We start from the raw sequence: 26062 nt of genomic DNA on the forward strand, positions 1-26062 counted from the left end.
ACGCATCTAAATAAAGAGGTTATGCAAGGTAGTTGAAGAATCATTAGTAATAAATGTTTACTGTATACATGTATAAAGCCTGTATAAATGAGGTTATCATCAGGAAAAATGCTGAGAGAAAGAGAGAGATGGTTTGTTGTGTCTCACAGAAGAGCAAGTTCACATGTTCATATGTACATGAGCACGTATCCATGGGCACGTGTGTATGCATATAAAACAAGAGGAAAAGGAACTTGGGGCCTAAACCATGAGGTCCTAAGCAACCTTTTCACACTGTTCCTCCCACGATCATCATGAGAACCTTTGGTCTCCTTGAGGGTCAGCCCGCTCTCCTCTGTCTGTCCCTCTGTCCACACCATAATCCTGACCGAGGGTCCTCCCGCTGCCACTCTCTTTCTGCAACATAGTGTCCTTCAAGGTCCAGCTCAAGTTCCACGATGTCTCACTACCCTTTTCTGACAAGTCCAGCCCAAAGCGTCCTCCCCTCCCTCTATCTTCTTACAATCAGTGTCACTCGCTCTTTAAAAAAAAAAATCCCAACAATATAAAGTAAAACGAAAGTTCCCTTCCAGGTGTTTCAGTTGAGTATCTCCTTTCTCTCACCACTGGGTGTCTTCCTGAGAGTTTGGGAGTGTCTGATCCCCTCAGCCTAAAGAGAAGTTCTTTAGGGCAGGGACTGTGGCTTCATACAAGCCTTCGTAGCACAAGACTGATGCTTATGACCTGATAAACATCTATTGATGTGAATAAGTGGTATCATGCAATGTCAAAGGAAAGTACTGCCTTAATTACGGGAATATTCTGATTCTAACAAACAAGATTAGGAAAGAGAATTAACCACAGTTATCCTTTCACTTAGTACCTCCTAGAACAATAATAAGACTGGAGACTTCAGATAAGGTAAGTGTGGAAGCAAATGGAAGAAGGGGCTTAAGTAGGCAAAGACAGACATGGGCAGTGGAGAGGCAGACTTTCATGAGGCAGATGCAAGAGAGACAAAGCAAAATCAACCACTATTCAACAGCAGTCTATGAAGACATACCTGTGTTTCCTTGAGCATCTTCTACCTTGTTTGATGAGGACAACAGAAAAGAAGGCCTGGCGAAGTGAGGACCCTGAAGAGATACTTCTTGCTGCAGAGGCATGGTTTTGAGGACCACCCTCCAGTCCACCTGGGTAATATCTGACCTTGATCGAGCATGCCCAGGCTTAAAAGTAGAGGTCTCATCCAATAAGTCATTCACAGAACGAGGCCTGTCTCTCCGACGCTGACAGATGTTGAAAAAATTAAAAGTGGATGCTTCCTTTTGTTCCATCCAGGACAGATTATCTGGGGTCGTCCCCTTCTGGACCATAAACTGTTCTTTGGCAGGGAAGACATTTGGAACTTTGGTGTCTAAGAGTCTGGTCTTACAATGGTCCCAGATCATGCCCCCCTGGCCCAAGGAGGTGACATTTCTGATAGCACCATTGTCTATGTCACCGAGGACCTCCCGCCCCACCAGTTCAGGGACTTCTTGGATCCCATAAACCTCCGCTTGCTGCACAGCCTTTTCGAGCTTATTGTCAAAAGTATTAAAGAAATCCTCGGTCACTTCCAAGGCTGGGCTAATATCATCCACTTCCAAAGCTTCCATGTCATAGGCTCCAAGGGGCCAAAGCCTCCTACACTGGTTCAGGAAAGGGCTTCATGAACATTCACCCAAAGAGGAGAAGAGTTTTGGGCAACAGAGTTCTGGAAGCAACTGGAAGGAACTTTCATTCAGCTGCCCGGAACAGGTCAAGCACAAGGGTAGCTGATTTCCTGAACATGAAAAGCATTTTCTAGATGATAACAGTCATCAACAAAGATACTGGGAGACAAATATTCCTTTGAGAATACTCTTCAGGGAGACCACTGTCAAGACAACAGGAAGTGTTTGTCAAAGCAACGTCACGACCATCTTTGATTTCCTGAAAGAAAATAAAGAGAACAACATTGGCACACGGTTCATTGTATTCTACACATACGAATCTGCCCAGTTACATCCTCATCTTGACATCTCTTCCTTGGCAGTCATGCCCAATTGTGGACAACACCCAGAAGTTCTACTGTTAAGAGTACACATCTCTACTTTGTGTTAAAACTTACACAGAGAAGCGTGGGACTCCTGATGAGCGGAATTAAAGTCAAGAGCTTTTACTCACACAGAGAAGCCTTTTATAGCAGGTGTGAAAAGACTGCCCTGGCAAATCTCTGTTGATACTGACCTAAAATAGTAAGCAAAAGAGACTAGGAATTCTGTGACTGGACCTTTATCATAATCAGTCTGAAAGTCATAATTGCATGAGTCTTTTCACAAACTTTGAAAGCACTGATGGTTTGATCAGCTCAAAGGTGCAAAGGGGAAGCAGAGAGGAAGAATGGCCCTTCTTCTTCTGAATGTTACTGCGCTATGCTTCCTACGTTTGGATGACGTAATGCCTGAAGATGACTCTGGACAATTTTTCCAGTCAGCTTGCAAAAAGGTTTTAGTGTTCAAACTCCCTGAGGCTTTGAGGATTGCCTATGTGTAGGTTCGGGAGATTCTCTGGTGGCTCAGATGGTAAAGTGTCTGCCAGCAATGCAGGGGACCTGGGTTCAATCCCTGGGTTGGGAAGATCCCCTGGAGAAGGAAATGGCAGCCCACTCCAGTACTCATGCCTGGAAAATTCCATGGATGGAGAAGCCTGGTGGGCCACAGCCCATGGGGTCGCAAAGAGTTGGACACGACTGAGCAACTTCACTTTCTCTATATGTAGGTTCAACCTTGGGGCTGGGCGGAAAGAACCCTAACACTACCTCACTCTCTGAGATACCTAGATCCTTGAGGCCAGGCCAAATGAGAACAGCAATGCTGTCCAATATGGAGGACACTAGCCATACATGGCTATTGAAATTTAACTTTATTAAAAATCAAATAAAGTTCTTCAGTCACACTAGCCACATTTCACATGCTCAACATACACCTTTGTATCTTTACCAAAAAACGAACAAACAAAACAACTAGGTAAGCTCTGTCTTCCTTAACTACTTACAAGTAGATAAAACCAGGCAATTAGCAACACCTTTGCAAGCTGCTATAAAGGTACATAAATGTGCTTTTTTCTCTAAAACTGCACAATTTCTGTGGTACACTAAAATCATTTTTAGCACGTAGGCCATGAAATCATTGTATTTAAATCAACAGCACTAATCTATATTGCTTAATGTGTTAAGCTAGTATATACAGCCTTTTATTTTAAATGTATCAAGGTGTGCAGGTTATAGGACCCTGGTGGCTAACCTCTCGTAAACTGATAATGACTGTGAATTTATCTACTTTTTAGATTTTGATTTTTATTATGTTGGCAAGGAACTGACTGAAAATCAGTTCTAACATGTTTCTAGTTGCAAACAGGGTTTTGTTTGCTGTGTCTATGCTAAGCCTGAGTCTCCTGAATTTTATAGCAGTTTTACTACTTCTGTAATTTTGGAACTTGTAATTTTCAGTTTCATCTTGTACACCAGAGGCTAAGAAAAAAATATAGAATGAATCTTAAAAATTTTAGTTCTTTATTGACTAAAATTCTAAATGAACATCATAAAGTATGTTTCTCACTTTACAGAAGAGACATTAAGGTGCAGAGCACAAAGCTATTCACCTAAGATTCTATTTTGAATACTCCTTTCCTTACCCAGTGCTTAAAATTCAATCTTTATATATACTAGAAAGCATAAATACCTTCAAATTGACTTTAAAATAAAAAAATCAAAATGTCTAGGAATATACTCGTTGTGTTCCCTGCTTTGGTATTTGCAAGCTGGTTCAGTTCAGTTCAGTTCAGTTGAATCGCTCAGTCGTGTCCGACTCTTTGCAACCCCATGGACCACAGCATGCCAGGCCTCCCTGTCCATCACCAACTCCCAGAGCCTACCCAAAGTCATGTCCATTGAGTTGGTGATGCCATCCAACCATCTTATCCTCTGTCATCCCCTTCTCCTCCCACCTTAGACCTTTCCCAGCATCAGGGACTTTTCCAATGAGTCAGCTCTTCGCATCAGGTGGCCAAAGTACTGGAGTTTCAACTTCAACATCAGTCCTTCCAATGAACACTCAGGACTGATCTCCTTTAGGATGGACGGGTTGGATCTCCTTGCAGTCCAAGGGACTCTCAAGAGTCTTCTCCAACACCACAGTTCAAAAGCATCAGTTCTTCAGTGCTCAGCTTTCTTTATCATCCAACTCTCACATCCATACATAACTACTAGAAAAACCATAGCCTTGACTAGACGGACCTTTGTTGGCTAAGAAATGTCTCCACTTTTTAATATGCTGTCTAGGTTGGTCATAACTTTCCTTCTAAGGAGTAAGCATCTTTTAACTTCATGGCTGCAGTCACCATCTGCAGTGATTTTGGAGCCCCCAAAAAAAAAAGTCTGACACTGTTTCCACTGTTTCCCCATCTATTTCCCATGGAGTGATGGGACCGGATGCCATAATCTTTGTTTTCTGAATGTTGAGCTTTAAGCCAACTTTTTCACTCTCCTCTTTCACTTTCATCAAGAGGCTCTTTAGTTCTTCTTCACTTTCTGCCATAAGGGTGGTGTCATCTGCATATCTGTGGTTATTGATATTTCTCCCAGCAATCTTGATTCCAGCTTGTGCTTCATCCAGCCCAGCGTTTCTCATGATGTACTCAGCATATAAGTTAAATAAGCAGGGTGACAATATACAGCCTTGACGTACTCCTTTTCCTATTTGGAACCAGTCTGTTATTCCATGTCCAGTTCTAACTGTTGCTTTCTGACCTGCATAAAGTTTTCTCAAGAGGCAGGTCAGGAGGTCTGATATTCCCATCTCTTTCAGAATTTTCCACAGTTTATTGTGATCCACACAGTCAAAGGCTTTGGCATAGTCAATAAAGCAGAAATAGATGCTTTTCTGGAACATATAACCACTGCTGGCCAGCACTGCTCGTTTGTAGAACACTTCATCGCAATGCATTCCAAATTTGTAAACTCGTAGACAAGGTAGGGGCCTTTAAGATCATCCTTGCAACCCCAGTCTTCTACAGAAAGGGACACTGAGGCCCAGAGAGAGTAAGAGGTCCCAAGGATACTTCGAATGCAATGCCTCATTTAACCCTCATTAAGGGCAGTAACAACTCAACTTGAGAACCACTTCAGTGCTGTTTACCCAGGGATTCTAGAAACCACTCATCTACCCATCCATTCATGATTCATTAAGGTCACGATAGATAAAAGATGCTGACGATGGAAAGATGAATCAAATACACTCTGGCCCTAGACTCATGGTCTATCATGATGAGCCTAAGAAAATAAGTCCAAAACACTCCTTTGATAGAGAATGGAAACAGATTTGGTGGGGGAAGGAGGGAAGGGGTCACTTGACAGCAAGGGTGAGGGAGAGATTAAGGATGTGCTCTTTGAGTTGAGCCTAAAGAACTTAGATGGTATTTGCCAGGATAGCTCGGAAGAAATTAGGAAGAGTAAATCACCTTTCAGTTAGCAAGGGATTTTCAAGTTCATCATATAAAATGACTTTTCATAGGCAGTGGGGTGAGCAATATAGTGGAGTATGGCAAGCAAGTTAGCAGATCCAGAGTCAGATCTAGCTCTGAATCCTAATTCTGTCTCACTCTAGCTATGTAATTTGGGATAAGATTTCCCTGACCCACCCCTTCTCCAACCCAGGTCCTTGGGACTAATCTGTTCTTCCTATTCTAAGAATTTCATTTTTGGTGCTTTCCACTGCTTCTGTCCGGAACCTACACAGCTATTTTCTTTGTTTTCTGATGTAAACATGCATTCACTGTGTACCCCAGGATTTCCAGGCCACTCTTCTGCTCCTCATTCCTCCTCTCAGTCACACAAGCCTTTTAGTTCCTCCTCCAAGGTTTACCTTTTGGATCTCCAGGCCTGCACTGGGGCTGATCCCATTGCCAGAGGAGTTATGCCCTCCTGGACTCTTCTGCTCATCACATCAATGCCTAATCATCTTTGAGGGTCCAACCTAACACCAAGTGACAGATCTGCACTCTCTAAAGAGGGCCACAACAATAGTTCCTATCCCACGTGCTTTTCTGCAATGAGAACTTGCTACTTCCCCATCAGAAAGAGTGCTTACTTTTCCTCTCCAGAGAATGTAGGCAAGGCTTGTGATGTTTCGATCACTACTGTGTGGCAGAAATGATACTGAGCCACTGGAGGTGCAGCCCTGAATGGGCCTGGCAGCTTCCTCTTCCTATTTCTTGGAGCTCTAGGCCAATTAGACAGAAAGTCCAGGCTACTCTGCTGGAGGGAGAGGCCAAGTGTTAGAGCACAGAGGCACCAGACACATGAGGGAAAAGCTATCTTGAATGGCAGCCTAATTGAGCTCTACGATGATTCTAGCCCCAGTCAGTATCACGATCCCAAAAGAGAATTTTCCAGCTGAGTCAGTTATCCCAGACCCATGAGAGAAAATAAATTGTTTTAAGACACTAAATTTCAGAGTATTTTGCCACACTGCAAACAATTATTAGGACTCATCGATTCCTTAGGGAAGCATTCTTTGGTGTCCCAGACTAGGTTAACTGTCCTTGTTTAAGGATACAAGGGCCTTGGTTCAGAAGAACACCAGCAGTTCTGTAAGTTGTATACATGACATCCACAATTACTAGTTTTGATGTCAATATCCCCTCAGACAGCAATTTTGTTCACCTATGGGCCCCCTAAACACAGCTGAGGTCCAACAAAGTATTTGTTGAATAAATGAATGACAGGAAAGGAGCAGGGCACAACATTTAATGAATGGCAGAGCCTCAGGACATGACACACTGATTAGAACCAGTCATGTCCAACTCTTCGAGACCCTGAATTCTCCAGGCCAGAATACTGGAGTGGGTAGCCTTTCCCTTCTCCATGGGATCTTCCCAACCCAGGGACTGAACCCAGGTCTCCCACATTGCAGACGGATTCTTTACCAGCTGAGCCATAAGGAAGCCCAAGAATATTGGAGTGGGTAGCCTATCCCTTCTCCAGCAGATCTTCCTGGCTCAGGAATCACACCGGGGTCTCCTGCATTGCAGGCAGATTCTTTACCAACTGAGCTATAAGGGAAGCCCTTTTAAACAATTAAATAATAATAAATAAATAAAATTATTTTTGAATGGCTAACTTTAGGATCATGACATTGTTTTCTTTTCCTCTCTTTCTTTTGTCAGTATTCAGACAGGAAAGGAGCAGGGCACAGCCTTTAAAAGAATGACATAGCCTGAGAACACGACACACTGAGTAGAATCAATTAGGCCCAAGATGGCAGACCTTGTCAACTTCCACTAGACCGTGAGCCTCAGTATACGCTCACTGTAACATGATGATGACAACAAAGACGTGTGTGCTCAGTCATGTCCAGTTCTTCGTGACCCCATGGACTGCAGCCTGCCAGGCTCCTCTGTTCATGGGATTTTCCAGGCATGAATACTAGAGTGGGTTGCCATTACACCCTCCAGGGGAACTTCTGACCCAGGGATTGAACCTGCATCTTCTGCAATGGCAGGCAGATTCTCTACCACTGTGCCCCCTGGGAAGCTCCCATTTGTAACATATCAGCATGCTAAATGACACACCTACAAGGCCAACCATGAAGGTCAAAAAGTGGACAGTGGTCCAATTCCTAGAAGTTTTGGAAGGGAAGTCTTTCCCTTCTCCAGGAGATCTTCCTAACCCAGGGATCAAACCCAGGTCTCCTGCATTGCAGGTGGATTTTTTTACCAGCTGAGCCACCAGAGAAGCCCAAGAATACTGGAGTGTGTAGCCTATCCCCTCACTAGGGAATCTTACCAACCCAGGAATCGAACCAGGATCTCCTGCATTGCAAGCAAATTCTTTACCAACTGAGCTATCAGGGAAGCCCCATTTGTAACATATTAATAAATGACACACCTACAAGCACCGTGACAGTTCCAAGGCCAACCATGAAGGTCAAAAAGTGGACAGTGGCCCAGTCCCCAAAGTTCCCACCCCTTCCCCAAAATAGCTGGAACACTCCTCCCACTCAATAGCCTATGAAACTTCCCATCCCTATAAAAACTGACAACTCCATACCCTGGTGCCTCTCTTGACTTCTGAGATGATTCACACTCTGTCTACGGAGTATGTTATCTCCCGGAATAAACCCTCTTTCACTTTACTATGGCTCTCTCTTGAATTCTCTCTTCTGTGAAGGCAAGAAGCCACACTTGGTGGCCATGGCAGAGACTTGGACATGACCTAGGATATGACCCACTCTCTTTCCTGAAATAGTCCCTCTGACAGCCTTCTCATCACATAATGATTATCTCCAGTAATAAATAATAGAGGTACTGCTTTAACAACTGCCAAAAAAATTACTCTTTAGTGTAATAAATGAATTAATACGAGAAATACAGATTTTGCCTGCATTTGCTGCGGTGATTTATTCATTCCATAAATATTTACTGAAGCAACACCTGTGTTCTAGGCACTGGTGATACAACAGTAAACAAGACAAACATAAATCCTGTCCTTGTGGAGCTTTTATCCTAGTGGTCAAAGTGAATCAACGTTACTCAGTTGTGTCTGACTCTTTGTGACCCCATGGACAGTAGCCCGCTAGGCTATTGTGTCCATGGGAATTCCCAGGCAAGAATACTGGAATGGGTTACCATTCCTTTCTCCAGGGGATCTTCCCGACCCACGGATAGAACCCGGGTCTCCCACATTGCAGGTGAATTCTTTACTGCCTGAGCCACCAGGCAAGTCCCATATCCTGGTGGAGCACTTACTATTTAGACACTGTTCTAAATGCCTTCAATGTCTTTGCTGTTGTCATTCAGTCACTTAGTCGTGTCCGACTCTTTGTAACCACACAGACTGCAGCACACCAGGCTTCCCTGTCCATCACCAACTCCTGTAACTTGCTCAAATTCATGTCCATCAAGTCAGTGATGCCATCCAACCATCTCGTCCTCTGTCATCCCTTTCTCTTCCTACCTTCAATCTTTCCCAGCATCAGGGTTTTTTCTAATGAATCAGTTTTTCGCATCAGTAGCCAAAGTACTGGAGTTTCAGCTTCAGCATCAGTCCTTCCAATGAATATTCAGGATTGATTTCACTTAGGATTGACTGGTTTGATCTCCTTGCAGTCCAACGGACTCTCAAGAGTTTTCTCCAACACCACAGTTCAAAAGCATCAATTTTCCAGCTTTCTTTATGGTCCAACTCACATCTATACATGACTACTGGAAAAACCATAGTTTGATTAGACAGACCTCTGTTGGCAAAGTAACGTCTCTGCTTTTTAATATGCTGTCTAGGTTAGTCATAGCTTTTCTTCCAAGGAGCAAGCATCTTTTAATTCATCGCTGCAGTCACCATCTGCAGTGATTTTAGAGCCAAAAAAAAAAATAAAGTCTGTCACTGTCTCTATTGTTTTCCCATCTATTTACCATGAAGTGATGGGACCAGATGCCTTGATCTTAGTTTTCTGAATGTTGCGTTTTAAGCCTACTTTTTCACTCTCCTCTTTCACTTTCATCAAGAGGCTCTTTAGTTCTTCTTCACTTCCTGCCATAAGGGTGGTGTTATCTGTGTATCATATTCATGGAAATTAAAAGGTAAAATAGGGGTTACCAGGGGCTAGGAAAGGAGGTAAAAGGGAGTTGTTGTTTAATGGGTATAGAGTTTAAGATCTGCAAGATGAAAAGTTCTGGAGATGTGTTTCATAGCAATGTGAATATAAATACTATTGACCTTAAAATGATTACAATGGTAAACTTTATGTGTTGTTTTTTTTTAACCATGACTTAAACAAAAACAAGCAGAGGGCCACCTTTTCTAGTGGGCTGTGGTTCAGAAGATCTAATTCCTGGCCTAGAAGATCTAGTCCAGCCCCCTGAGAAGAGGAGGCTGAAGTCAGGAGTGATGGCTATGGGTCTCAGTACGAAGAAAGGAACTGCAGCTGCACCGTTACCAGCAACGGACTCTGGTAAATTACTTCATCCTCCTAACCTCAATCTTCTCATTTGCAAAATCAGCAAGTTAACATAAATTAACTTTAAATTTAACTTTAACTCTCCTAAAATATCAACAGCTGAGAGAATTAAATAGGACAACCCATGGCATGGTTCCCGGCACACAGTATATGAATGTTGCCGTTGTTCAGTTGCTCAGTCATGTCCAACTCTTTGTGACCCCGTGGACTGCAGCACATCAGGCTTCCCTGTCCTTCACTATCTCCTGGTAACAGCCTAAAAGTCCTCACCTGATGGCTTCCATAGCCTTTCCTCTGTAATGTCATACTCTCCGAACCCGGCCCCCTCACCCTTCAAAACACACACACACACACACACACACACGCACGCACACACACATACATACACACACACGCGCACGCACGCACGCGCCTCCCTGCTGGTTCTCCGACTTGCAGACATCTTCTCCCCTCAGGGTCTTTGCACTGGCTGACCCATTCCTCGCCACCCCCGCATACCAACCTGGTCAACTCTCTTTTTAAGTGACTGTTCACATCACCTTCTCAATGAGGCCTGCCCTGACCATCCTATTTTAAATTACAACATGTGTCTCTACCCTGGACTTCTGATCTTCTTTACTCTGTGGATTTTTTTTTTTAGTAAATTTTAAATTTTAGAACATTTTGAGATTTACATAATTATTGCAAAAACAGTACAATGAGTTTCCGTATACTCCACAACCAGCTTCCTCCATGTAACAGCTTGCATTAATATGGTACGTTTACAATTAATGAACCAATATTAATATATCATTGTTAACTAAAGTTCATACTTCGTTCAGACTTCCTCAATTTTCCCTAATATCTTTTTCCTGTTCCAGCACCCTAATCAGGATAACACGTGGCATTTAGTTGTCAAGTCTCTTTAGCCTTCTCTTGGCTGTGACAGCTTCTCAGGCTTTACTTGTTTTTGATGACTTTGACAGTTTTGAGGAGTACTGGTCAGGTTTTTCACAGGCTATCCCTCAACTGAGATTTGTTTGATGGTTTTCTTGTGATGAGATTAGGGTTATATGTTTGGGGGAGAAAAACCAGAGAGGTAAGGTGCCACTCTCATATCATAAGAAGAGTAGATACTATCAACATGACTCACTACTGCTGACGTCAACTGTGGTCACACGGCCGCATCCTTTTTACATCTACCATCCTCTACTGTACCACTCAGTTTAATTATTACTTAATATCTAGCGTTTCTCCCTCCTCATTAAAGTGAAAGCTCCTCAAGGGCAGGAATTGATACTTATTTTGGTCACTCATGTATCCCAAGTACATTAGAAAAATACCTGACACACACACACACAGAACACTAAATAGATGCACGTTGCATGGAAGCGTTGTTATTCCTTTACAGGACGTTCACGCCCCTTCATGACCTATCTACCTCTTTATTTTGTCGCTCCCCGCTAACACTCTCCTTGCTGTTTTATCTCTCGGTGCTTTGGCCCAAGCTGGGGAACGTTCCAAATTGCGCAGGCTCTCAGAACACCCTGGGTTTGCCACAACGTACTAAATGCTCAACAGTCCTCTCTTGATCCCACTCTACATTCCAAGTACTTGACAGCAGGCAGGTGATGTCTGACTGACCCTCTTATATAATCTCTATGTCTTCAACCTTCGGTGCTCCATGTTCCAACCTTTCTCCTCTTGGAATTCTTCTTTTCCCTAGGATGTATAGTCCTCAAGTTCACTATACAAGGGTCTAAGGCCAAGTTTAGTTTCTATAAGTGAACACCTCTTACTAGCTTGCCTCATCTGGTTTTGAAATTAGTTAATTAAAAATAACACTTTCAGACAGATCAAAGTAGGGAGAGTACTTTCCTCTGACAAAGTGAACTGAGTAAAATCACCGTGGGGGTGCAGTCTGGTTTGCTTCTACACAAAACTGGAAATCAGGAGCTAATCAGAACTGAGTTCTAAGTCTGGTTCAACCACACATGTGCTGGGTGGCCTCTGGCAAACCGCTTACATTCTGGGCGCCTTAATCAACCATCTGCATCCAATAACATTGCTAATATCAAACTGCTTCAGCTTGATAGTGATTGTGGATCATTTACTAGGTAGCTGTTTCGATTTCAACACACCTTTTTAAAAAATGTAAACAGCTGTATAATTATGGAGCCCTCCACCAGACCTCACCCAAACAACCATGTGCTCCTGCTCTCTCCTTGGAAAGACATGTCAGCCCTGCAACAGCAACATCAGCAACCAACTATTTATAGCATCCTGCTTTTCAGCCAACTCAATGATCTACAGACATTTTATCTTATTTTTATAAAGAATACTCATTCTGTAAAAAGCATTACTTCCCCAGCATGACAGGTAGAGAAACTGAGGTCCATTTGTCAAGTGTGGCCATAAACACTCAACCCAAAGAATCCCATGCAGGCATCCAAATGTAACAGGATGCGGTATCAGTGTACTGCTATTTCCTAACGAGGAAATCTGCTGTTTACATGCTCATTAGGCAAGGCTAATTAGCAGGATGAACACAGCAGTCCTCCCACACAGAAGCAGAAACAGATATGAGTAATAATACCAGTCCCGCCCACACAGACAGGCCACATCTCCCAAGTTGGATGGTAAAAACGCGGACTTCCTCCCACTTGACTAAATGACTTGTATTCAGAATGTAATGAGTGCTCAAGAAGCTGGGGCCACGTAGTTTTAGAAGCAGCTGGACTATGAAGAAAAATGCAATGCTAAAGACACCCAGGATAAATGGTTTCTGCCAATTCATCCTCAAATATGAGAAACAAGGGCGATTATAAGAATGATCAGCACATGTGGCTCTCACATGGTCTTCACTTCGGTTAAGGCCACAGCTGCCCGGAAATCTCCTGCAAGTTACATAATGTAAAGGCTCCACCACAAAAGGATCTGACCTTAGTAAGGGTGTTTCCGGGTGATCAGGCTACAAGAGGTTAAGCTCTGCTATAAAGACGTGGAATGTGAGCATGTTGATGGCGCACAGGCAAGCCAGGAGCAGCAGATAAGGAAACGGTGCTGGTGTGGACCTCAGAAGAAGAGTTCAGAGGTCTTTCGGGGGAGAAGGACAGGTAGAAATACAGATGGAATTAAATGGCTACATTTATCTAAGTTTCAATACATGAGAAGTGTATTGATGGGCAATACATAAGGAACATACCATTTAAAAATATAATTTTATAGTGTTTTTCTCAGTTTTGAAGGTAATAACCACTCATAAAAACCCTAGAAAATACTGACAGATGTGGAAAAGAAACGGAAATCAGTCATGACCTCAGAACTCAGAGAAAACAGATTTTTTTTTTAAATCTAATATTTAATTAAAATCAGATTATATATACAGTTTGGGCATACGATCTGTTTAGATATATACTCAAAAAGCAAATACCAATAATAACTAACCTTGAAAAGAAAAAAATGTGCTTGAGTGTGCTGTGTCCAGCAAGACCTATGGCCTGGCACCAGGCCCCTCTTGACTGAACTCTCTTCCACCCAGTCCAGGGACCTCCTTACTACACCACGACTAGCTCCCTCCCTGCAAAGCCCTGCCCTGCCCCGAGCCTGTCACCAGCCCCTCCTCAAGCCCTTCCTCCTTGGGGTTCACAGGCACCGAAGTCTCTGTTTCCCTCCTCCTTCTACCCTCCCCTTCTTGGTTCCACCTTCTGCCTTTCCTAAATGGTTTCCTCATCAAATAGGGCCTCACCCCAGCTCTGTCCTCTGACCACGGCCACATGTGCTGCTCGGGTCAGTTTGTCCACACTGTCCTTCAATAATCACCTCCATGTTCACACCTCCCAAACTTCCACCTTCGGTCTTCATGGGACTTGGGCCCCATGTTCCCAACTTTTTGTAAGACATTTCTACCTGACTTATCTTCTGGCCAAATGAAGTTCAACTTGTCTCAAGCCAACTCAGTGATTCACTCAATGATTACTTGCTGACTGCTCACTATGGGCTGTGTGCTGTTTAAGTTACTGGCGAGACAGAAGCAAATACAACCCTTCAGTACAGCTCCCACTGACGATGGCACAACTCTTTCACCATCTGGGACTAGCTTGCTCTCCAACTTTCCACTTTGCTTTCGTAAGATATTCTTTTCCTCCAAACTGGAATACTACTGCTCAAATTTTAGGCTTTCCCAACTCTAACACTTTGCTTACAGTTATCTCTGAGGTACCACCTCCTACCTCTACCTACTGAAATTCCAGCCACTCTTCAAGCTCAATTGCCACTTCTTTCACAAGCTTTCTTTGATTCCCGATCCTAAAACGGTCTGCTCTTTCTTCAACCATCTATGCAACGTCTTTGGTACCATGCCCACAGCTTACATTGCACAGTGCCTGTTCTTTCTGAAATGAGGATGATGATAAACTATCAAAAGCATATTTTGTGCCAAGCACTTAGTACTGCTTAGTACTTTATATCTGTAAGCTTCACCATGTTTAAAGTGGTACCATTATTCCCATTTTTACAGATGAGGAATCTGAGGTGCAAAGATACCAAGTAAATTTCCTGCAGTCACACGCCTACCCTATTGGACATACAGCAACTTGAGAACAGCAATTCTACCCCATCGCATGTTTACCACCCTCACTGGACCTAACACTATGGCTAATACACAATGTGTTATGTGTGTGGGGAAGGGGGCGGGGGTTCAGTCACTCAGTCGTGTCTGACTCTCTGCAGCCCATGACTGTAGCCTGCCACACTCCTCTGTTCATGCGACTTTCCAGGCAAGAATACTAGAGTGGGCTGCCATTTCCTACTCCAGGGTATCTTGCCGACCCAGGGACGGAACCCATGTCTCCTGCTTGGCTGGCAGATTCTTTACCACTGCGCCACCTCAGAAGCCCAGTACACAGTGGGTGCTCAGTAAATACTGGCTGAATGAACAACTAAATGAAGTCTGTTTTCAAGGTACTGACATCTATACATATAAACAGCACTCTGGTTTTCCGGCAAAAATATATTTGAATTCATAAGCTCATCTAAGTAAAATCTGACATGATTTCCAAAACACTGACTTGAGCTTTTACATTTTTTTCTTGGTTAGAAAAAGCTTCCAAGCTATTAAAAGTGGGTTTAAAAATAACATGGCAAGGGTCAGGAAGCAAAGACCTCACTCAGACCTTTTATGAAAACAAAAGCACCTATGCAACACTTAGGAATTACTCTGAGAACCACTCCAAATCCATAGTTCAGCTGGTCAAATTTCCCAGTGACTTAGAGCTCAAGCTCTTTCTAATACCAGGAAGGACATGTTCCCTTTGAAATATCCCCAGGCAATCAACCTAAAGCATTTTTCAGTCCATCTCTGTGATTACTGTTTGTCACTTGCAAAAATCATTGAGACATGTGACACCCCAAGGTATTTTCCCAGAAAGCAAACAAAATATAAGTATGGCATCTCAAAAATTTCCAACTGCTCTGCTCTTGAAGGCAGTAATGTTATTATGCCCCAATGTCAAACACTGGATTGGAAAGCTACGGCTTCTGATTCAGAAGCCCATTTTCATAAAACCAAAATGTCCTGGTTTTAGCAACAAAATAGACACAAACTTCAGTTACTTAAGTGTCGAAAAATGCAGGCAGACTCAATGTTTTTCATTTCCCTTTACCTCCATGGCAGGAAATAGTGATTAAAAAACATACAAAGGAACCACTCAAATTATCTTCATCCTAGGACTGGGGTGAACAAAGTGACAAGTTCCATCATAAAAACCATATGCGCTAGCGTCAGCCTCCAACTGCAGCAAGGAATAACTGACTAGAACAAGGAGGATGAGATGGTTGGATGGCATCACCAACTTAGTGGACATGACTTTGAACAAACCCCAAGAGACAGTGGATGACAGAAGAGCCGGGGGTGCTGCAGTCCACGGGGTTGCAAAGAGACGAACATGACTTAGCAACTGAACAACAACTGCAACATGGAGGTGGCGTCTTAGCTAAACCAGCTAACATGAAACCTCCACAACGAAGGCAATGGCCCCTCCAAGGACATCAACTGAGACCCAGCTATGCAAGACACCCTAAAAGCTAGGGAAGTAGCTTTCTAGATTAGCCTCTTTAGATTTAAAGATGTCATCAGCTCATACAACTATTTGACTTTATTGAGAGTAACTGTCTTCATGCGCATGGTTTAGTGTGTGGTTTATAAAGCACTTGATAAGTTTCTTGATAAAATTTTGTAGTAATCTCAACAAAGAGAGGTAAGTAGAGAAGCAGGATTATTTTTTAGAGATGATGAAAGAGACCAAAATAACTCATCTATTGTCAGTCGAAGGCCCCATGGGAAAGAAAAAGAAGTTCCTGCAATCCCTGTCTAATTACTGAGTACAAGTTAACTTTTAAGTCACCTTAAATCACTCAGGGACCCTGATGCTAGAAGGACCATAAACAAGGACTAAGTAAGCTGAATTCAATCCATGAGCCACCCAGTTTTGAGTTTGTTTGATGGGACAGAGGTGTAGCAACAAGAAAAACACACATTTCTGACACCAGGAGAGGGCTGATGGCTCAGCACTGCCTTCTAAGCTGAATGACCTCCAGTAAGTCAGGCTGACTCAGGACTTCTTTGCCCTTCTTATCTGCAAAGTGGAAATCCTGCCAATGCCTGTATCCCTCAAAGCATCTCTCCATTAGGGAGCTGTAATGCACAAATGCAGACAATATATGTGAAATTTCTGTAACATCTAAAACATTTACTATTCCTATTAGAAGCTAGCAGATTCCTAAACACACAAACATTTATATTCAACAAGCACTCACAGAGGATGGGCCAAGTATCCAAACACTATTTTAGATGATACTAGGGTCACAAAACACAGCTTCTGCCCTCAAAAAGCTTGTGGGGAAACACAACAAAACCAAGTATATAAAGCACTCTAACAGAAGTCTACAAAAGGTGTTACAAGGACATAAATAAGAATTGTCACAAATCAAGGGACAATAAAAGGTCTTAAGTGACAAAGCACAATTAAATCACATAATAACATGTACACAGAGATGACTTCAGCTGAAAGAAACCAAAGACAGAGGAAACAAATGTACAAACAAAACTAATCAGAGCTGCTCTAGAAATGATGCTTCTGGCATCATTCATGCTTCTGGCATGAAGCTGTCAACTTACTGGAATATCTTGAAGGGTCTCACCAAAGGGTGAGCTCACCGTGAACTCACCACTGCACAAACGGGAGGCAGGCATGCAGAGTGCTTCCTCACAAGCTGCCCAAGTCTCTACGACCCATGGGAACATCCCTGGCCACGAGAAGCCTCTGCTGGGTGGCTGAGATGTCATGAGAAATGAACCCATGCCTCACTTCCTGTTGACTTAATTTCTTAGGTCACCACAGCTGGTTGGCAGAAGGGAGAATACTCACCACTTTAACCTTCAAAGCAACAACCAGCTTGCGTGTGAGCATGTATTCACAGAACTGGTTCCTCTGGGCATTTAGGGTGAATGTACATGAGAAGTAATTATCTGATTTTTTTTCTTGCCTCGGTACACTTGAACCTGCTTAAATATGAGCCCAGATCTTTGTTAAATGGCACCCAGAGAGTACCAGACCCACAATAAGGTCTAAGCAGAAGGTGACTCACTTCTTATTTGAAAGGATGGAGGTACCCAGTGATGATGGGCTGCTTCCACAACTTCTCCCTCCTTTTTGGACACAATTTTTGACAATGACCTTGGTTGGCTACCAAGCAGCCTCTTACCAATTCTCTCAGGAAACAAATGAGACTGCCAAAAGCAGACAAAACATTGTCTTTGACCCTCAAAGATAAGGACAAGGCAAGGTAAAAATAAGAAGACAAGTCTTTGCTATTTTACTAAAGTACAACACATAGGCCAAAAAATTCTGTCCATCATATAGATAGAGGAAAAGTTTACAAAGTACGAAAAAGAAGAACACTAAAAACTACATTTTCACCTCTAAATCTTGGTTTAAATTCCTTTTATTATGGACCATTGGGCTTCCCAGGTGGCTAAAGAATTCACCTGCCGACACAGAGACCTGGGTTCGATCCCTGGGTTGGGAAGATGCCCTGGAGGACAGCATGGCACCCCGCTTCAGTATTCTTGCTTCGAGAATCCCATGGACAGAGGAGCCTGGCAGGCTACAGTCCACTGGGTCACAAAGAGTCTGATATGACTGAGCATGCATGCATGCATAGACTATTATCATTAGTATGAAATGGATTTTTACGAAACAAGTCTGCTATGCAAAAACCCTCCGAAGTTGAATTCTGAAGCTCTGATTGTCTTATTTTTCTGTTTTGATCTGACATTAGGATGATACGCTTACAGCAGTTGGGATTCAAATAGTTCCCCAGCATCGGAAATGACTACTACTAAAGTCTTCAAAAATGCCCTGCAGAGGACTCCTTCAGTGTAGATGGACATAAGTTAAATGTGGAAGGGTGTATTTAACAAAAAGTTTAAAAAACTACACAGAGTTCTTACAGCTCCTATGCCAAACCCAAGATTTAAGTCATTGTAACATTTACTGAGCACTTCAGTTCAGTTCCATTCAGTCACTCAGTTGTGTCCGACTCTTTGTGACCCCATGGACTGCAGCATGTTAGGCCTCCCTGTCCATCGCCAACTCCCGGAGTTTACTCAAACTCATGTCCATGGAGTCGGTGATGCCATCCAACCATCTCATCCTCTGTCATCCCCTTCTCCTCTTGCCTTCAATCTTTCCCAGCATCAGGGTCTTTTCCAATGAGTCAGTTCTTCTCATTAGGTGGCCAAAGTATTGAAGCTTCAGCTTCAGCATCAGTCCTCCCCAATGAATATTCAGGACTGATTTCCTTTAGGATGGACTGGTTGCATCTCCTTGCAGTGCAAAGGACTCTCAAGAGTCTTCTCCAACATCACAGTTTAAAAGCATCAATTATTCACCACTCAGCTTTCTTTACAGTTCAACTCTCACATCCACACATGACTACTGGAAAAAAGTGCTACTGAGCACTTACTAAAGTGATTATGCGAAGCCTTGTATCTTCATTATGCTGTTAAATCCTCCAAGCAACCCTATCGAAGAGTTGCTGCTATTATTATTATTACCACTTTACAGATAAGGGACTTAGATTTAAAGAAATGCAGTAATACCTTGTCCAAGCTAATATGGTCAGTAAGTGAGTGGAAACCAGCCTCTAAAATGCACATACCAGCCAGTAGAACAACAGCAAACTAATTACCTTGAGATAACACAGCTAGAATTTTACACATAAGGTACTCTGAATGTTAATTTCAAACAGTAAGAACTTTAAATCTTTCTATTTGTGTATCCCACAACTCAGAAAGTTAACTGCTAAATATATTTAATTTACAAAAAAAAAAAATCACCTCTGTACTATTTCTGTGTCACTGTAAATTCTCTAAGGGAATGGTGAATGAGAGGTGCCTGAACAAACAGAATAAAAGGCTGTTCTAACCTCAATTCTCTGAAGTGACCTTGGACATACTGCTTGGAATGTCTGCAAGGGTATAATAACTGTGACTCCATTTTGGCCAAACAAGTGCTTTCAAAATGTTTACATAGTCCTAATTGCCCTAACCTTTCACTAATGTTTACCAAAGACATCATTTTTCATTTAGCCAATAAATAGAAACACTTGTAAAAATGTTTGCTTAAAAAAAAAAAACTAACCCTGCAAATAAGTATTTCTGTCAAAAGAACTGAAAGGAATATTTTCAAGTTAGATGTGACTATAGGTAATTCAAACATGCTTCAGCTTTTAAGGCACATCCAAATAAACTAACTAACTTTTTTTGTGGGGGGGGGGTGGTGACAGGTAGATAGAGGGACAAATACCAGTATATATGGGATTCAAACAAAATAACAAAGTTGACCCACAACTTTCAGTCTTGTTTCTTTAGATGACATGCCCAGGTTTCATATGACCCCACTACAGTGAAAATATAGATATGATATCTGACCTTTTAGTGACGGGTAATTACTTTTGGACCACAAGGTCTGGAATTAGAAGACCTGAGTTTGAAGCGTCCATGCACCACTACTGCTTGTCAAGTCATTTGAACCTGAATTCTAGTTCTTTCAATGTAGGTCAAATAAGGATTCCTGCCCTACCTCCTCCAAAGATGGTTTTGGAGTGCAAATCAAATGACATAATCTAAGTGCTTTGAGAACTCAAAAGCAGAGTACAGGACACTGCCAGGTGTCATCTGGATGGTACCAGGGAAAAGGTCACCACAGTCTTTTTGATCTCCTCCCATTACAAACCAACAAACTAGTGGAGAGAGTGGTGACAGCAATCAGTTTTGGAAGCTCTGAGACAAGGTTTTAATTTACTCAAGGGTTCCTCCTGCACTATTCAGGCAGCATTAGTTTCTGTGCTTTCTGGTGGTCTTAGAGTGGAAGGATTCACTAGGACTAGATTCAGGGTGATTCAAAAGGAATATTTCTTCTCAAAGAAGCAATAATAAACAAGTAACATCTTCCCTTGTCCCCCAAGTTCCTTTACAGCTTGGACACTTTGTCCCTTCTCCTCTTCCAAGTTCCTTAAAGAAATTTGTTTTGTTTTTTTTAATTCTCTCTGACTCTGCTTCTCACCATGTGGAAGCACTCTGATTCTGCCTCAGGTGAAACTGCACAGGCAGAGGTCAGCAGCAATCTTCTTATTGCCAAACCCGGGAGACTTTTCACTCCACAACTGCCTGACCTCTCAGTAGTACTGAACTATTGAATACTCACTCTCTGCATTGCTCTCTTGAATGCATTAACACGGTCTCTTCCAGCACTTCTCCTTTATCTCTGTATGCTCCTTTCAGTCCCTTGTATGAGCTCCCTTTCCTGTGCCCTTATCACTTTGCTGACAAAGGTCTGTACAGTCAAAGCTATGGTTTTTCCAGTAGTCATGTATGGATGAGAGCTGGACCATAGAGAAGGCTGAGCACCAAAGAATTGATGCTTTTGAACTGTGGTGTTGGGGAAGACTCTTGAGAGTCCCTTGGACAGCAAGGAGATCCAACCAGTCAATCCTAAAAGGAAATCAACCCTGAATATTCATTAGAAGAACTGATGCTGAAGCTGAAGCGCCAATACTTTGACCACCTAATTCGAAAAGCCAACTCATTTGAAAAGACCCTGAAGCTGTTAAAGATTGAAGGCAAAAGGAAAAGGAGGCGGCAGATAGCCTCACCAACTCAATGGACATGAATCTGAGCAAACTCTGGCAGATAGTGAAGGACAGGGGAGCCTAGTGTATTGCAGCCCATGGGGTCTCAAAGAGTTGGACATGACTGAGTGACTGAACAACAAAATGCCCATATCATAACGTAGGTGCTCCCCTATTTTCCTCATAACCCTCTTATTTAGTTCCTTTTCCACTGGGTGATCTTCTCCATCCCTGTGGCTTTCTGTAGAAGTCCACGTGGAGATGAGAAGTATTGTTCTCCTGAGCTCAAGACTCACACATGCCACTGCCTTTCAGACATCCCCTAACTCCTAACATGCACAAAACCGAACTCCTCATCTAACCCTCTGCCTGCCCTCCTCTTGGCATTCTCCACAGAGTGAAGAATATCATCATCCCCCAAAATCACTCTGAACAGCAAGTCATGTTAATTCTACTTCTCTGAGATCTGCCAAATTTATCCCTTTCTCTCCTTCTTTACAACCTTAGTTCAGACACCAGCCAGTTTCCTCCCTTTATTTTTTTCCTTCCACTAATCCATTCACTACACTGCAGTCAGAGAGGGCTTTCTAAAAATATTGATAAAACTCTGTTATTTTCTGGATAAATCTTAATATTCCTTAACACTGCCTATAAGAGCTCCGATCCACTTATTTTTCTAGGGTTACCTCTTAAATCTTCATCATCTCTTATCCTGTAACCCCACCACCACCCCGCCACACACAGGCACAGAACTTAGCTAGTTCTCATTCAGCCTTCAGGTCTTTGCTGAGGTACCACATCTTCCCTGACCTCCCATGTCCATTCTGGACATCCCTCTTGTGAGGTACCATAGCACACATATTTTCTCAATTATAATGCTTTTCACTCTGTAAAAATAGCCTGTTTACTTGTCTGTCTCCCCTGCTAGATGGCAACCTTCACGAAGGCAAGATTGTGCCTGTTTCCTTCAAGACTGTATCTCTGGCTCCAAGTATAAGAGGTATGTGTCAAGGTATAAAACAAATGCTCAATTCTTACTTGTCTAATTAACAAACCAATGAATCCCTGAGGGTGGAAGAGAAGTTGTTCTGGAAAGGTTTATGAGAAAAGATCATTTAGCTAATTTCCTGGAGCATAAAAACTGTTGGTTACATTTCCAATGTTTTCTAATCTGTAATACTCGTTCCTTGTGCTATGAAAATCTATAATCACATCTGTAGGTTTTGGAGTGAAATGGATATTTAGCAATTCTGCAGTTAGATAAATGTCCACAGGTAAAACAGATAATACAGACCAAGGCAGCTTCAGTTTGCATTGAATTATAAATTGGTTATACTAATCATGGTAACTAGGTGAATAATCTCTTCCATACTCATAAATGTGACATATAATCAGGGGATCAAACTTAAAACACAAAACTCAAATTGACAGTTAATGAGTGTATGAAAAACAAAAAAAATGTTAGTGAAAAATAGCATGCCTGACATCTCAACACAATGGCCTCTATATTTTGACTTTGGTTTTTTGCTCATAACTCATGTTGCCACTAACATTAACTACACTCATGGACCAAATAAACTTACCCAACTGTCAATATGAAGGTGAACGATGTGGGCTTTTTATTGCTGTCTGGTAAAACCTACAGTAGCCAGTGAAGCAGAGCAAACATAGCCATGGAATTCACTGCTGGCGGTTATGCTTACCACACTTTCACTCAGTACCCAGTTCTCTGAATTATTTAGCTTGCACCAGAAACTCCAAGCTAGAATACAGTTCAGCTACTTAAGAACCAAATACTAAATCCACTCTAAAAGAAAAAGGAAAAAGAAAGCAAATCCTTGTTAGATATTCCTCAACACGGTTTCTTTTAAAGGGTAAACATGCCCCATGAAGAAAATCAGCATTTGGCTAACAGCCAGTGGGGCAAGAGACACTTCCAGGACTTTCCTACAGATGCGGAGGAGAGGGCATATCGAACTATCAAAGGAATAGTAGGAAAAGGAGGAGGAGCGGCAGTGGTCTGGGGCTCCTGGAAAGTGTCCGGAGACAGAGAATCCTAAACATTCTACCCAACCGGTCTAACCTTTTCAGGTTTCTAGTAAAATCAGGTTTTCTGAAACCAGTAATTAAAATAGTACCCTACAACCTGCCTGCTTCTTAAATATGTAAATGTATGACTTGACTTCACATATCATAGGAAAGCTGCACACAAGATTAAACTGGAATACAGTATGTTAAATACTTGATAAATATTCAGGAAGTATTACCTTTATATGGTTTTTAATGCAGATGTTACCAGCCTAGTTTGCTTTTCCTAGTAACAACATGCAATGGTTTTTTTTGTTTGTTTGTTTGTTTCGCTAATGGCTATATAGCCATCAGAGTTCTTTGTTTTCCACTTGTATAATTAACCTGAGTCTATGGCCCAAAGCCTAAAATCCATCAATCTATGAGAAACAAAGACTTAAGGAAACTCAACCACAAGCTTCCTTATTCTATTATTTCAGTATGATACTCATCCATCCTTCTACCATAAAGCTTACACTGATTATCTGTATTGACAAATAAGTTACCCTACCTTGTTTTCAACCTTCTCAACCATATTTATCATTTCCTATCTCATTGTGTTTCTTTAAAACATCACTTTCTTACACGTTTTAGTTATTTATGAACTTTTATTTTCTCCATTATTTGACTGAACAAGGTCTTAGAGTCATTGTATGCCCCATAGCATAGAGTTTTAAACAGTATTTAAAATAATATTTGTTAACTATTATGGTTATATACAACTACTATATACTTACTGTTAAATGTTTTGAAAATACATAAAAATGTTCAAGGGGAAATAAACTATGCCTAGTCATCCTCCAATGGGAAAAAAAAAGTGCTGCTCCATTTTGGCCCTTTCAGCCTCTTTCCTTATATAGGTATATTTTCTGCTTTTTTAAACATAGCTGAGAGTTATTATGGTCTTCCCTGGTGGCTCAAATGGTAAAGAATTTGCCTGCAATGTGGGAGACTCAGATCCCTGGGTCGGGAAGAACCCCTAGAGAAGGGAATGGCTACCCACTCCACTATTCTTGCCTGGAGAAACCCATGGACAGAGGAGCCTGGAAGGCTTCAGTCCATAGGGTCACAAAAAGTTGGACACAGCTGAGCGACTAACACTTTTCACTTACTACACATATATTTCTCTAACCGATCTCCTCCTATTTACCAAAAATTGGTAAATACCTTTCCATACTGTTAAAAGCCTTCATAAATATCCTTTTAAAAGTCTCTATAACACCATATCTTTTGACAATACCATAATTAATTCAAACTGTTCCCCTCCTGTTGGCCATTGAGACTACTGTCAATACCTGACTTTTCTAACCAAAGCTATATTAAGCACTTGTGAATGTTAACTTTTTAAATATTTCTTATAAGTTCCCTTGGACAGACTGCTAGAAGTGGAACTACCGGACTGAGGAGTAGACACATTCATGAGATTTTTCAGACATTCAGCCAACAAGTTTTTCAGAAAGGTTTAACATCAGGGTACCCCTCACAGCATCTGAGAGTGTCTGCTCTACTGCACACTAACTGATGTGAAGAGCTAGAATTTTTTAAAATCTATGTAAATCTGAGAGCTGGTTGTTGTTTCAATTTACTTGATTAATGGAAAGAGAAAGCATTTTTTTTTCTTTTCTTTTTTATTTGAGAATGCACTTTCATATGACTATTAGCCATTTAGTTTTCTCTTCTATGGATAATCTGTTCCTGTCTTTATGGTCTTCTATTGTGGTGTAGCAAATTCCCACAAACTTAGAACCTTAACACAACACGCATTTCCTCACAATTCTGAAGGTCAGAGTCTGGATGGGGCTGGCTGGGTTCTCAGCTCAGGCTCTCCTTCACAAGGCTGAAATCAATGCACTGGCCAGGCTGTGTTTCTAACCAACGGCTCTGGTAAAAAAACCAGTTACGAGCTCATTCATTTGCAGGCCCTCAGTCTGAGTTCCCCGTTTCCATGCTCGGTCACCCTCAGCAATTCTAGGTCTCCTGACTTTCTCACATCAAGGCTGTATATTGTCACCATGCTTATTTAACTTATACGCAGAGTACATCATGAGAAACGCTGAGCTGGAAGAAGCACAAGCTAGAATCAAGATTGCCAGGAAAAATATTAATAACATCAGATATGCAGGTGACACCACCCTTATGGCAGAAAGTGAAGAGGAACTAAAAAGCCTCTTGATGAAAGTGAAAGAGGAGGGTGAAAAAGTTGGCTTAAAGCTCAACATTCAGAAAACGAAGATCATGGCATCTGGTCCCATCACTTCATGGGAAATAGATGGGGAAATAGTGGAAACAGTGTCAGACTTTATTTTGGGGGGCTCCAAAATCACTGCAGATGGTGACTGCAGCCATGAAATTAAGAGACGTTTACTCCTTGGAAGGAAAGTTATGACCAACCTAGATAGCATGTTCAAAAGCAGAGACATTACTTTGCCAACTAAGGTCCATCTAGTCAAGGCTATGGTTTTTCCTGTGGTCATGTATGGATGTGAGAGTTGGACTGTGAAGAAAGCTGAGCACCAAAGAATTGATGCTTTTGAACTGTGGTGCTGGAGAAGACTCTTGAGAGTCCCTTGGACTACAAGGAGATCCAACCAGTCCATTCTGAAGGAGATCAGCCCTGGGATTTATTTGGAAGGAATGATGCTAAGGCTGAAACTCCAGTACTTTGGCCACTTCATGCAAAGAGTTGACTCATTGGAAAAGACCCTGATGCTGGGAGGGATTGGGGGCAGGAGGAAAAGGGGACGACAGAGGATGAGATGGCTGGATGGCATCCCTGACTCGATGGACTTGAGTCTGAGTGAACTCCG

At 42.1% G+C, this 26062-nt stretch overlaps 1 protein-coding gene across 1 annotated transcript in view; it reads right to left on the minus strand.

Moving 5' to 3' along the window:
• PLEKHM3 (pleckstrin homology domain containing M3) overlaps window positions 1-1650 on the minus strand; it is a 180314-nt gene extending 178664 nt beyond the window's left edge. Inside the window, exon 1 of the mRNA XM_068968990.1 lies at window positions 1043-1650. Coding sequence (XP_068825091.1) covers window positions 1043-1637 — 595 coding nt within the window. The 5' untranslated portion in view covers window positions 1638-1650. The remainder of the gene's footprint in view (window positions 1-1042) is intronic.
• Between the last annotated feature and the right edge of the window lie 24412 nt (window positions 1651-26062).

Source organism: Capricornis sumatraensis, chromosome 3 (assembly GCF_032405125.1).
Source record: "Capricornis sumatraensis isolate serow.1 chromosome 3, serow.2, whole genome shotgun sequence".
Classification (NCBI taxonomy): domain Eukaryota; kingdom Metazoa; phylum Chordata; class Mammalia; order Artiodactyla; family Bovidae; genus Capricornis; species Capricornis sumatraensis.